This window comes from Pieris rapae, chromosome 9 (assembly GCF_905147795.1).
Source record: "Pieris rapae chromosome 9, ilPieRapa1.1, whole genome shotgun sequence".
Lineage (NCBI taxonomy): Eukaryota > Metazoa > Arthropoda > Insecta > Lepidoptera > Pieridae > Pieris > Pieris rapae.
The window spans coordinates 10602427-10616349 of NC_059517.1; the positions used below are offsets into that span (position 1 = coordinate 10602427).

Consider the following 13923-nt stretch of genomic DNA (forward strand, 5'->3'; position numbering starts at 1 on the left):
CTGCTTTGAGGCAAAATTCTCCTGAACTAAGCGCAGTCCGTCAAAACTGTTCCGTCTACATGTTACGAGAGATGGGAGCTGGAATGACTTTAGGAAGATATAACACTGTTGTGTTGGGATGTTATAAGCAAAACATTTCCTAGATTTTAGTATTTTTCAAAAGCTTTTTATCAAAATTTATTGATTTCCAACATACGAATAAAAGTCTTTTACGAATTTTTTTCACTTTTGAGTAAGACATTTATGTTGTAAGGTTAACAACGTGCACAAGCACTAATTCTAGATGTAATTAAGCGCCTGGTAAACTCTACCGGTAACCCCAGAGCTGGTTCTTTCCTCGCTCAACTAATAATATATAATAAGTATCGCAATACAGCAAGGAAATGCTGCCAGCGTTATATTAAATGGGACCAAACATTAAATAAATACAATTTAATAATTTTTAAATGGTATTGCTTTTTAGGTTAATATATTAATATATTCGTTAATTATATTTTCTCAAAAATACAATTTTTGGAGATTCTTAACTGCAATGTATAATTTTGATTAAAATTATGCATTCCAACTGCGGATTCTAGTCTCATTTTAATACGCTGCGCATAAAAATTTATAAGCATAAAATTGAGTGCAAAAGTGAATTTTTAAAATATTTTCGTCACAGTATGTAGCCGGATCTCCTTTGGCAGCTCGCCAGCGGACTCAGCGCACGTGACTAGCTCGTTCAAAGTGATGTCCCATACATCGATATTTTTTATTATAAATTATTTATTTTTACTCAACCTGGCTTGTGATTTTTCCGAACGTCATTTAACAATTGCACCGTTTTTTACATATTATAGTGTCCTTCTGTCTTTAATCAATCGTCAGTCTCTTTAACTTTAGCAAAGTGATTATATTTGAAAAAATATAGAATTTTCTTAACGCACCTAATAATAATTAAAAATTAATAAATAGAAAATAAATAAAAATACTCTTATATAAATTTTAAAAAGCTCTGGGTGCACCGGTACTATCTACCAGGTGCCAACTTAAATCTTTAATTAGTGCCTGTGCACTGAACCCCCCGGCCCAAGAGTCTTTACACTGATTTAGGTTTTATAAGGGGGTGAGGTTCCAGTCATGTTCAATAACTTAAGGCTGTTCAAGGTGGCTATCGTTACATGTATTCGTATATGAGATTAATCAGAGATCATTATAAGACTTGACATACGTTTAGTGTATTATTTCGCCCTGAATAAATAATGACTGCAACAACAACAAAATAATTGATATTACTATTATGTAGGTTTGCAGTAATATACGCCTGTGATCATTAAACTAAAACTTATCGATACTATAACATCACTAGCGGAATCGTTGGGAATAATCGACAGTCCATAGACCGCAGCTTATCTCCGATAGCGTATACACTTGCAGTTTTATAGTCTACAGTTTTTACTAAGTTACTAAATATATTTACGAGACCAACCCGCTGAACAGATTTGTTGCACTACAGAAATAATATACTTATTGGTGAACTGATGACACTATTTCTGGTAAATTTATCCAGATAATATACCATGAAAGGAGAAATATTTTATTGTGTTAACACCTATACTGGTTGTGGTGTAATGATCGATAATATGTATGTACCTGCAGGTAAAAATATATAACGTTTTCATAAATTCAAAAATTCACACTCTTTGCCACTCTATTTGTTGTCAGGAATCGTAGTGAAAGATTTTTCTCTATATGTTTATGGATAGCATTCAACGCAATCGAATTTAAACAATTTTTTAGTACAAAGATTAAACTTAAATTATATTTTACATGATATCCAATTAATATCCAATATGTAGAAATGCAATGTTCCTTCCAAGTGAAAAAAATAAAATAAAATGTAGGTAACTTCTCAATTTGAAAAGAAAATTGTACACACCGACTTGTTTTATAAAACTGTTAGTTCTAGTTTAAATTAAAGTATTGAATTTCAATTAAGTCTGAACTTGAACGTTTTACAACTTTATAACAGTAAGTATGTCTTTAATATTTTTTTTGATAATTGTAAATTGTAATAAATAAAAGCTGTGTCACCGGTTCAATTTCATAAAATATGTAAGTAAATTGTAAAACAACTGTATAATAATATGACAGTACTGTTAAATTTGGCAAGGAAAACTTAATCTTAATAGTTCTAAGTTTCTATATAACATATCAGCGACTTATAATAACCATAAAGATAATAGATATTTCACATAATATCTTTGCTGCTACTGCCAAACAAACCGATTAAAGCTAACCGAAAGACACTGACAGTATTGACTTTGAGTTAAAGTCATCTCTCACTCTTGACTTTGACAGGCTGCATTCTAACTTCGAAAGTTCGAAATTTGAAAATAAAACGGATTTTAGTTACATGTTTATTGATTAGTGATTACTGATTACTAATAATAATAAAAATAGACTACGCTTTACGAAGTGCTAGTAAAAAAAGTACAAAAGAGGTGTTAACTTGTGAGGGTCGACTTTTAGTTTTTGAGGTTTTGTTAGTCATCAGCATTTCTAAGTCGTATGGCTTATTACAAGAAAACTCCTCTTAAAATATACATACAAGATGTTTTTCGGGCCAAGCAATCGGAGCACAATAAATATGTTTACGAAATATTTGGCAAACCATTTAAAAATGTTATGTTACATGGGGTGATTACATCAGTATCTAATGCTTCGACTAAATCTAGTTATATTCAATTAAGCGACGCTACAGGTATAAAATTAGCATATTGTTATCAGATTTTAACTTTAGAATTTTTTAAGAAATACACCATCCATTACTATACTAATCATACATACAAAACATATTTTGTATATATTAATAAAGAAATAAGAATTCGTAAACATCAGTTAATTTCAATAGATCTTTCTCTTTTATGAGATTGTGCCACATCTCGTATGTTTACCCTATGTGCCCAGTGGTCATACATACAGTTTCTTTATTATAAGTAATACCTAATTTGTGAGAAAATAACAAATTTCTTAAAATAAAAACGAAATGCAAATATAATTTACATTAAATAATATCTGAATTATTCTTTTCACAGCAAACATACAAGTCTACTGCAACAGTGAGAAAAATAATAATAAATTACCACCTAATTGCATAGATGAGCTTGAGGAACTTAATGTTAAAAATTATAAAATTGGAGATAGGAGGGTTAGAACTAAGTCTTTTATGTTAAAAAAAATTAAAGAGAAAGAAAAAAACAAATTGAAGTTTAAAAAAGGAGATTTTATAAGCATAATTGGAGATATATTTGTTGATAATTTAACAGAAGAAAGGATGATAGCAGCATATGAATGGTATATTACAAGCATAGAAAGAGATCTTATTTGGATGGAAGAATTGATATATTTATATAAAAACTGTTATAATAAAAACCCCAATTTGGTGTTTTAATAAAATTTGTTTTATCTAAAACTATTTATTATGAACTCCTGTTCTCTCAATACATTTAAAGCTGGGTCCACATTTCTAGCATTTCGGTGTATCGTATCTCCGTTGCGTGGCTTCGGCGCGTATCATGATTGCTAGTTTGGACGCATAATGATACATGACGTATCTGATACGGCCCGATCCGCACTAACCGCGTATCTTGATACACCTCGTATCCGATACGCATATCACGATCGGTGTTAACAGGGGCAAGTCACCACTAGACTGTGAGCAATTACTGACATGGCTAAACCTTTTGAGAACGAAGACTAGACTGAACCGAATACGAGAAGGGAAATGTACACTGAAAGACACGCGCCTCAGGAAAAGATACATCGGAAGAAAAGTGAGCGTCCATATTTGTAAAGCGAAAGCCGATCCACTGACATGATACAGTATTTGATATGTATGGACGCGTGTTTTACAAGATACGCCTTAAAAATACGACATGGACAAAATGAGTGTCCATATTTATGATACAAATACTAGATACGATATGACTGATCGTGTAAGTCAACATGCTACAAATGTGAACCCGGCTTAAGTTGTTGTAAGTAAAAATGGTATTGTTACATACTGCTGTGCATGCTAATTGCTGTGAGTTTGCTTATGTGGAAAATAGGAAAAGAGGTGAATAAAAACTTTGCTATTTCAGCCATTTTACAATTATTATTCTGTAACAATAATCTTTGACAACTCTTTAATGTTTGTTATTGTAGTTTGACAAAACAGGAATCAACATTGGTTGAAATATATCCAATATATTGAGAAGTTCCCTATTAGTAAAGTAGAATATTATACGCAATTATATTAAAATTTTATGTAATTTATTTTCTATTACTAACGTAAACCTTGGCTAATACATAATTATAAATAAAAAAGTAATTAATAGATCTATATGTAATACATATACTTAAACCAAGAATAGTTTATTACTTAGGTCAAACTAACAATAATGATTTCTCCATTGACTTGACAGTTGACGCATAAACTATAAAGGTTTGTTAGACAGTGACATTAAAGTTAAAACGGTGGTCGGTGTTTTTAATTTTTTACCTATCTTCATAGAGTAACTTCTTATATAGGAAATGCCTATCTTTCGCTTCACTGAGTAAGTAGTTCGATCATTAATTTATTAACAGATTTTACTTGGAATAGACCACAATTTATTAATAACGTGTACACCTTAAAATATCTGGTAAAAATACACTTATTATATCAGTTCTTAATAAATAACCCGATTAAATGTATTTAAAATAAACTTTGCCTTAGATTTCAATCCTTGATTCTTATTTTTTAGAACCATGGCGAACCAGGGACTTTCACCCCAAGAAATCGAGGCGTTATGTAAAACTCCAAATCCTGCTACAAAGGTTTGTAAACCTTCTACTATTATTTTATACATTACTTAGCCTTACAATACTTGTCTTCTTACAAAAACAAACCATTGATAAAAAAAATTAAATTTTTATTATAATAATTATTCCAGGAGTTTATTTTTCAACAAACCATGTACCGCATCAAGGACCCACGAAAGTCTATACCATTCTACACTGGAGTACTTGGTATGACCTTATTAAAACAGCTTCATTTTCCAGAAATGAAGTTCTCGTTATTCTTCATGGGATATGAAAACTCCAATGAAATACCATTAGATGAAAAAGAAAGGACTTCTTGGGCTATGTCAAGAAAAGCCACTTTGGAGCTAACATAGTAAGTGTTGCAAATGCGCACACCTGAACATTGCAATAAGTAGACATTTAATCATAATGAACTAATTATGATATTTTTTATATTAATTTAAAAAAAATATAATAGTTGAGTAGAATAGTGGCATTTATTTTGGCAGATATATTATGAATTTGGAGACTTTAAATTATAATCATGGTGTGATAAGAAATATTATCACATTTGACCTTTTTATCTACCATCGAAGTGTTTATAAAAAATCTTTGATTTAAATTTAAAGAGTTATAAATAAAATTAATAAAATTGTTTATATTAGGTTTTTGAGTCAGTCGGTTTCTTTCCCACAGAAGCCCAAGAATAAGTTATTTATGATATAAATTTTCAGCAATTGGGGCACTGAGAATAATGATTCTAACTATCACAATGGTAACTCAGATCCTCGTGGGTTTGGACATATTGGAATCATGGTCCCCGATGTTGATGCTGCTTGCGCTAGGTAACTGCTACCACTAACATCTATAATAGATTTCCAGTAAATGAGCTTATTATTTTAGAAATCCCTTCTTTATCAATAATTACTAAACCACTCAGCAAAGATAAAACAATAGGCTGTGGATACATGACATTATTTAATTGTAATTTGGTCTAGTTTATTTTACCAATAGATTAAGCATCATTATGTTTCAGTATTAAATGTATTGTATGATATAAATTTAGTGATTAGCTTATGCAAGCAAGGTTTTGAAACTGAGTTTGAGAAATAGTAGTTTAACAAATTTTATAATTTCTTATATAAATGAGATCAAACCTCAAAAATCAGACAAGCGCAGAACACCTTCTGAAAATTTCGTCAAAAAAAGGAAACTTGAGTATTTCGGACACGTTTTACGTAACTCCAAAAAATACGAGCTTCTTCGACTAATCATACAAGCAGTGGCAGGTAGAATGAAGCCTGGCCGTAGATGCATATCTTGGTTGGGTCTTAAAAAACCTAAGACAATAGCTTGGAAAGCACAAGGTCATTGATTAGAAACGCGGCATCTAAAATTAAACTAGCTTTGACAACGCCAACATTCGCAAGGAGATGGCACTATGAGAAGAATAATAAAATCAATTTTACTTATTAATTTTGTTTCAGATTTGAAGAGCAAAATGTGAAGTTCATTAAAAAACCCCAGGATGGCAAAATGAAGGGTTTGGCCTTCATTCAGGATCCGGATGGCTACTGGATCGAGATTTTCAATGCTAATTGTGTTAGCCAGTAACATACGAGTTGTGAAAAGATACAAATAATTTTTGTTTTAACACTATGAGACCCTTTATCACATAAGTGCAGTAACATATAAGGAAAGTACTGTACTCTAGACAGAGATGCTCATGTACATAATAAGTTATATCAAAATGTCAAACTTGACATTTTGATTGAGCTTTTAATCATTATCTATTATTGACAATACTGTAAAGTATTAGATTTTACAAATAAATGAATTATTTGTATCTTGGTATGGTCAAGATGCTTATTGTGAGCCAATGATAAATAGAGTGTCAGATATTAAGTTTATACATGTGTTATAAACACTTGATTTTATAAATAGCTGTAACTTCAAAAAAACGTAACGAAAATAAAATATTTTATGTAAAATTTGCACATTTATAACATGTCTCTAATATAAAACTTGTTGATTATCATGCTGTGTTTTAATTCAAGGACCCAGCAGTTCGAAACTATTTTAGAATTTAAGAAAGATAGAGCAAAATAACATAAACAGATAATAGATTAAGTTTGTGGAGGAACCATGTTATTTCGTTACGGTAAGCAATCGCTAGATGGTGCCAGCAAATCACCCTTTCCACAACCCATCATCAATTCATTCAAAAACCCGATACAGCAGTTTTAGTGTGATTCAGAAAGATTAACTCTGTATCTTCATTATATGAAATAATGCATTTTTCGACACCAGTAGCCGCCAATTAGTTTAATTTAATTCGACTCAGTCAAACTAATTGTTGTAATTGTTAAGTGTGGCTAATTTTTGTATTTAATTGTTTGTATAAAGCAAAATCTGCAGTTTTGTGACTCTTACAAACATATACCTACGTCCCACTGTATAGAATTTAACAATATAATAAATTGTAATTGGCTGAAAATTCTGTTTATTCTAAATTATACGGCAATTTAGTTTAAACGTCCATGTCATGATTTTTCATGATTTTTCACAGTACGTGTGACAGACTATATATTTGTTCTAGTATCAGATCAATTTGTTGTTGTAAAGATGAAGTCGTTGTGCTACGTACTCGCTATAAACGTAGTTTTGAGTGCCGCTAATCCTTTGGTAAGAATTAAATATTCTAATAAAATCTGTTGTTTATGACAGAAACTTAGGTAATTTCAATATTAAACTATTTATTTATAATAGGATGCAAGAAACGCCAGTGATGAATCTCAAACACAATCCAGAAAAGTAAAGCACACGATTTCAAGAATTTTCAGCGTACCTAACAACCAGGCGAGAACAGTTCACGATGGTGGATACTATGATCAGCTGATGAAAATGTTAACAAGCGAATCTGTGGGAACATCGAAATTGGAAGATAAAGACAAAACTAGTACAGATTTTACTTTACTCCATACAATAAAAGGTGTATATCCTGAGTCTGAATCGCAAAATGAAATACATTTACAAACAAACAAAAATATACAGACCGACGGTGCTGTACGTATACTTGGAACTAAAGAAAGAGAATTAAATGCAGATATATTAAATGAAATTATACAGAACCTTACGGCTTCAAATGGCGGTAAACAAATTCGAAATGGAAAATTAGTCATTTACTACGACGAAAACGAAAATCCCAGCCAAAATGTAATTGAAAAAAACGAAAACGTTGGAAATTCGAGATTGAAATTTGCAAATATAATTCGTATTGAAGAAGCAATACACAATTTATTTATACAGTATAAAGTGCCTGAAAATATATATTATGCCATAAAAGCACAAAATGTTGATGCAAAAGACCGCATTAAAAATCTTATTATTGCATTTGTCAAATTCATAGCCAGCGAAGGACAAGTAAATTCGGATATAATAAACAAAGTAAAGATTTTGATTTCTGATGATAATATAGATATAGATCTGGGGAAACTGCTTATGACATCGGTAAGTTAAATAATAATAAAATGTACCAGTTGTTTTAGTTGATGAATAATTTTAATATTTATTTCTTACAGGACGCTAACGTTGGTGTTATCAATCTTGACACTGACCCACCAACAAATGCAGTTTCAGATGTCATAAAGAATATTTTTGATGGTTCAGATAAAGTTGATAGTGAAAAGAACGAACAGATATCCGATGTAACAAGAAGTTTAGATTTTGCTGTGATAAATGAACTTGAGCCCAGTAAGGAAACACCCACCGTAAACTTGTCAGTAAATGCAAAAGTTTTTACCGATCCAACAGTAACGTCTACATCGTTAAACAATTTAAGAGACATTGTACACAAAGACAATTCACAAGAAATTATAACAACTATAGAAGGAAATAGTAATTTATTAATTCCCTCTAAAGTTTACACAAAAGAAAGTGTAAATCCAGTGGTCTCAAATGTTACTGCTAAGAAAAATATCCATGAAGCAAAAAAAAACACATCTGACAGCATACTCGGGACAATTATCGATTATAACTTAGCAAAGTCTAAGCAACAGACAGAAAGAGACAATCGAAATCTTTTAAACCCAGTAGGGCTTCAAGTTGTTAAAGGTTCTATAACCGGCAATATTAAAGACATGACAAAGAGCAAAGATATCTTAAATCAAAAGAGGACACAGCTTCATAGTTTAAGAACGAAGTTAGACTTTGAAACTTTAAAAAGGATTTTAAACGATGTTATGGGTGATAGCATTCCATATTTACAACAAGTAGATCCAAATGTTCCTGTATTCTCAAATATACCTGTAGAAGAATACTTAAATCATAATAACGGAAAGCCATTCCTAATTTACGTTGTATTTCCAGAATCAGAAAAATCTAAAATGTCTGACCCTGTATACCACGATACATTTATCCCCACTGAAAAAGATAATTTTTATGTAGTAGATGATGATATTAAAGCTATTTTAACAAATTATTTCAAAAATTCCAATACGACACCTGAATTATCTGGAGAAAATGATTCAAATTCTATTTTACATGTAATCAAAGACGAAATCGCTAATAAGGAAGTAGAACAAGACATTAAGGATACCAAGCAACGTATACCCGATAAATTATCGCCAGACACAATTATTGATATAATAGCCAAAATCAAAAACTCAATTGGAAGACATCGCCAAAATAAAATGCAACATTCTGAAAATACCGAAAAGGAATTGATGGATTATATTATTAAAAAAATCTATGACTCTAAAGTGGGTAAAAATAAATTAAATAACGAAGATAATCTCCTCGATATTATAGAAACGATAACTCATGGAACTGCCACTGATCAGCAGAAGAAAGAAAATGACATTTATAAGCAATTACTTATTCTATTTCCAAATATTGGCCACGGTATTATTCGAAAGGGCATAAAAACGGATAGATTAGATAAATTAAAAGAATTGCTTTTGCAGCTAAAACATTCGCCCAATGACGACAACACTAGAAGTATAACAGAAGATCCAAATTTCTTTAAAAAATATTTGCAGGCAATATTGAATCACAAAAGTGCAAACGATATTGATATAACAAGTGAACAAGAAAGATATCTTAATTTGGCAGAAGAACTTATAGAACGAATGAAATATCTTCAGATGGAATTAGAAAAAAGAAATATCTCTCGTCAGACACAAAGAGAGCTTATTAAAAAAGAAGTTCAAGAAGAACTTTTGAAAATCAACACAGATAGTATTGAATCCTGTGTTAAAAGAGCAAACAAATTAGTAGAATTAAGTATTGAAAAAGTACTTCAGAAGAGTATATTATAATTCTATTCTGTTTTAACCTAAAATAACAGAGTCAAATCCTTTTATTTTTGTGTTTTATTTCTTACCAATACGACTATCCCTTTTGAATACTTATGCAATGATATTCTTTATAACATGAAATCATACTGAAATGTAAAATATATTTTTATATCAGAGGGGTATAATCTTGAGCTTGTGATTTTATAATTACTTACACCAGTCGCGAATTTGTAGCAATTATGATACGTGATTTCACGCTGATACGAGTACTCTAGCAATTGGCCTGTTGGCGGTATTTTTGCTTCATCCGTGGTTAAAGTGCTAGGTAACATCATGCACCTGGGATTTTTTGTTTTTTTCATGGGTGTTGCTCCGGTCTATCTAAAGAAAGAGGTATTTTTTATTCTAGCGAAGAAAAGTTTACGTCAACGACTATTAAATAGTGTATTTCACTTAAAATTTAATTCTGCCGCATATATAATAAATTTATTGATTTTTATAGGATCGTGATCCACAGGAACTTTATGAAAACTCCAATAGTAGATGTCCAAGCAATAAGATTTTACTGGATACATTAAGATACTTAAAAGAAAATTTAATTGATGATACAAGTTTGACTTTAAGTCCAGATAATTTCAAAGAAGTATTAGACAGTACGATTCAATATTTAAACTCAACTTATGGAAGTGATGAAATCACCGGTAACCATACATCGCATTTGAAGACAATAATTGAAAACTTCAATCACAGAGAGAAGAAAGAGGTGCTCAGAAGTGATTCACATTTTGGAATTCTACCAGAAACACTAAAGGGAAGTATAGGCCTACAATTTCAATTGCCAACAATAAATCATCCCGACTGTGAAACACTTTTCAAAGCAATTGTTAATGCCATTAATACTGCTTACCTACAAATGAATAGCTTTTGTCTAAAATCCGGTAAATGCAATGTACAAAGTAATAATATTTTGCATCATGGAAATGCACCTTGGCGAGGTCCACATATTTTGTCGCAGATAAATAATTTACCGTCCTCGAATCAATTAACCAACCAATCTAATATAATTGATATCTTAGGATCGTATCCACAAAACGGTGATGTAATAAACTTACTCCAAAATTATAAGCCGAATACCGAATATGCCTTCAAAAGCCTGCCGTTTTGGCCAGAAGTTAAAAATAATATCCCCAGTGTTCTACCGCCTTCAGCGCAAGGTAATTTATTTCAACAGGTTCAAGATGATAAAGTGAACAATGGCAACCAAAACCCAGATCCCTTGACTATACTTCAGAGTTTTAGGCCGAAGTACATTGACATGATTAAAAATCATGGATTACCGATTCCTCAAGATAAAAACAATTTATGGAATATTCTTCAACATTTAAGACCAAACACGTCTGTATCTGTAAATAAAAATTTGCCTCATTCTGGACACCTAGTTTCAACAGTAAATAATGGAGATATTACGGGGAATTGGAATGACTTAACGAGAGGTCAGGGCTTAGTAGAGGCTATGACGGTTTTAAATCAACCTACAGGATATATGAGTATACCAGGCCCTCAAGACGTAATGAACCATCCGAATGGTATCTTTAAAACTCAAAATCACACTTTACTAGAAAACAACTACACTGCACCGACTCCTTTGTTTACATCCCAGTTCAATATGAAACCCGTTTACAATAATGGAGATGCGACACAAGTGAATAAGAATATTGCGGATCAGACAGGCAATATACCATGGGACAACGACTTACGCCTTAATGCAAACTTTCCAATTTTTTTAGACAATGACGTCAACAGGAATATACCTACACCGCAGTCGGGCTTTAATGTTCATTATATTGATCAAAATGTGGGTGTACGGCCTAGTTATGAAAGTAATGGTTTTAATATGAAGCCTCCGATGAATATTCAAACTGTAAAGTATACTTATGACCAAGGGCAACCGCAAGTGAGTCAAAATGGAGGACAATATTTGAATCAGAACTACTTTAACCGAATAAAACAATACTATCCAACTGCACCTCTCAACCCTAATCTGAAACTTCAAACTTCAAATACGTTTATAGAAAAACAAATTTCTAATCCGCAATTTTCAAATTGGCATCAAAATCAGGAAATATTACAAAATCCTTTTCAGTATCGCGGCATGACAAATTTACCGAATAATATCTTAAATGTAAATCAATTTCCACATTATCAAACAGGAGCTCAAATAACAGATTACACACTTGCAAATCCTAATATTTCTAAAGAGTTGATCGATTTGTATCGCCCAGCTATGACGAATGGGGCTAAATTGAACATCGCACCTAATAAAAATGGTATAGTTGAGCTAACGTTTGCGTTACAACGTCCACAATCGTTTGTTTATAAGCCTCTGTACTATGTCAAGTATAGACTTCCGTATCAAACGTATAAGTATAACGTCCAAAACATTCTTCAAAAAAGACCATTCTTACGTAACAGCCCGACCGAATTATATGGAGAGTTAATTGAAGTTGCTAATATCAGTGAATCATCGCAAGATCTAAAACATTTAGCAAAAGAGGAAATATCTAAACTTGTTGTTACTAACGGTGCGTTAGTGAAAGCTAAGATGATAGATGAATTGGGAGACAAGAAAGCAACGATAGAAAATGATATAAAAAGCGTACTACGTACAGCTTCGAATTTAAATCCGGAAGAAATGCTAAACGCTACAAAAAGGGCTTTAAATCAAGTGGAAGAAGTAATAAATACTACAGTTTCAAATACAAATACACTCAACGAAGAAACCTCCGAGTTACCGGTTAAAGTTTTAAATACCAGGTCTATAGAATACCCATTTTCCAATCCACATTTCTCTAGCTCTAATTATTTAGGAGTCGGACCATTTATTACGAAAAATAATGTAGTACCGCCAAAATCTATTAACTAGAACTCGCATTTTTACATAAGAATGTGTGTACGATTTAATTAAAAATTAAAATTATATTTTAAAAGTGTTAGGTATCAGTTTAATTTTTCCTTAAAGTAGGTTTTTAAATTTATTGTAACTACGTGTAAACTCTTTATAATTCCATGACGTTTTTATTTTATAACGTTTAATTTAACACAAACCCATACATTTATTCAGTCTGTTAAACGCAACAGCCTTTCTTCATTTCGAAGAAATATTTTCATATTTAGACAGCAACAACATACTTAACTGTTTTAATAATCAGCTTACAAAACTAACCGTTTGAGGTGCCGAAATTTCTAATTGCATTAACACGTGTGCCATTATTCTTAGATTACATTGCCCGTAGGAAATTTTGGTATTTGTCACAAAACGCACCATCGTCACCTATCGTATATTATTAGTCGTAAACAAGCTGTCAAGATGGTCAATAAATGAAAAGCGTTATGTTTTAATGAAAAAGTTTATTTGATACGTGCGATAGAAAAGGGAGAACCCTATTGATGCGTTGCGGTGCGGCGTCTCATCTGATTGACGCATTGTCTGCGTTGCGTCTATGCAGGACGTCGCTATGCAAGAAGGTATAGGTATATGCCGTCGCAATGGACACACACGACCGTGTGCTTTTATTTCGCCAGCGCCGAATTAAACTTAGAAACCATAGAAGATTCTGGATATCTCCTCTTATAGCATTAAGAAATAGTGATGGTCAGTTTTTATGCAGGAATATAGGGAGTTGTTGTTAGATTAAAAAAAATTTTTTTAATTTTATTAGAATTAATGGCCAACTTGAATTATTATTTGGTGAATACCAACTTCAGGAACCCTCTAGATTCAATTGAAATGATTGGTATTACATTGAGGAAAGTAATA

At 31.7% G+C, this 13923-nt stretch overlaps 3 protein-coding genes across 6 annotated transcripts; all 3 read left to right on the forward strand.

Moving 5' to 3' along the window:
• Window positions 1-2332: 2332 nt before the first annotated feature.
• LOC110992800 lies at window positions 2333-3454 on the forward strand. The gene is made up of 2 exons (XM_022258771.2): window positions 2333-2743; window positions 3078-3454. The coding sequence occupies exons 1-2, from the start codon at window positions 2551-2553 to the stop codon at window positions 3431-3433; spliced, it is 549 nt and encodes a 182-aa protein (XP_022114463.1). The 5' UTR covers window positions 2333-2550; the 3' UTR covers window positions 3434-3454.
• Window positions 3455-4505: 1051 nt separating this feature from the next.
• On the forward strand, window positions 4506-10171 carry LOC110993112 (lactoylglutathione lyase). 4 transcript variants are annotated; one of them, XM_045629660.1, is made up of 9 exons: window positions 4506-4524; window positions 4561-4580; window positions 4770-4842; window positions 4959-5182; window positions 5544-5654; window positions 6297-6424; window positions 6499-7494; window positions 7579-8319; window positions 8391-10171. In XM_045629660.1, the coding sequence occupies exons 3-6, from the start codon at window positions 4774-4776 to the stop codon at window positions 6421-6423; spliced, it is 531 nt and encodes a 176-aa protein (XP_045485616.1). In that variant the 5' UTR covers window positions 4506-4524; window positions 4561-4580; window positions 4770-4773; the 3' UTR covers window position 6424; window positions 6499-7494; window positions 7579-8319; window positions 8391-10171. The 4 variants fall into 4 exon arrangements, with proteins under 4 accessions (XP_045485616.1, XP_045485614.1, XP_045485615.1 ...); XM_045629658.1 differs by having other exon boundaries at window positions 6297-7494; XM_045629659.1 differs by lacking the exon at window positions 4506-4524 and having other exon boundaries at window positions 4561-4667; window positions 6297-7494.
• Window positions 10172-10244: 73 nt separating this feature from the next.
• Window positions 10245-13099, forward strand: LOC110993304. Its single transcript, XM_022259514.2, has 2 exons — window positions 10245-10499; window positions 10609-13099. Exons 1-2 carry the CDS (start codon window positions 10440-10442, stop codon window positions 13027-13029), a joined length of 2481 nt encoding a protein of 826 aa, XP_022115206.2. The 5' UTR covers window positions 10245-10439; the 3' UTR covers window positions 13030-13099.
• The last annotated feature ends 824 nt before the right edge of the window (window positions 13100-13923 follow it).

Bases quoted from the DNA above. Each gene is read 5' to 3' on its own strand.
- LOC110992800 (XM_022258771.2), top strand. From the start codon at position 2,551: ATGGCTTATTACAAGAAAACTCCTCTTAAAATATACATACAAGATGTT. The intron at 2,744-3,077 runs GTATAAAATTAG...TTCTTTTCACAG, and splicing joins TCAATTAAGCGACGCTACAG to CAAACATACAAGTCTACTGC.
- LOC110993112 (XM_045629657.1), top strand. From the start codon at position 7,435: ATGAAGTCGTTGTGCTACGTACTCGCTATAAACGTAGTTTTGAGTGCC. The intron at 7,495-7,578 runs GTAAGAATTAAA...TATTTATAATAG, and splicing joins TGAGTGCCGCTAATCCTTTG to GATGCAAGAAACGCCAGTGA. The intron at 8,320-8,390 runs GTAAGTTAAATA...TATTTCTTACAG, and splicing joins GGAAACTGCTTATGACATCG to GACGCTAACGTTGGTGTTAT.
- LOC110993304 (XM_022259514.2), top strand. From the start codon at position 10,440: ATGCACCTGGGATTTTTTGTTTTTTTCATGGGTGTTGCTCCGGTCTAT. The intron at 10,500-10,608 runs GTATTTTTTATT...TGATTTTTATAG, and splicing joins CGGTCTATCTAAAGAAAGAG to GATCGTGATCCACAGGAACT.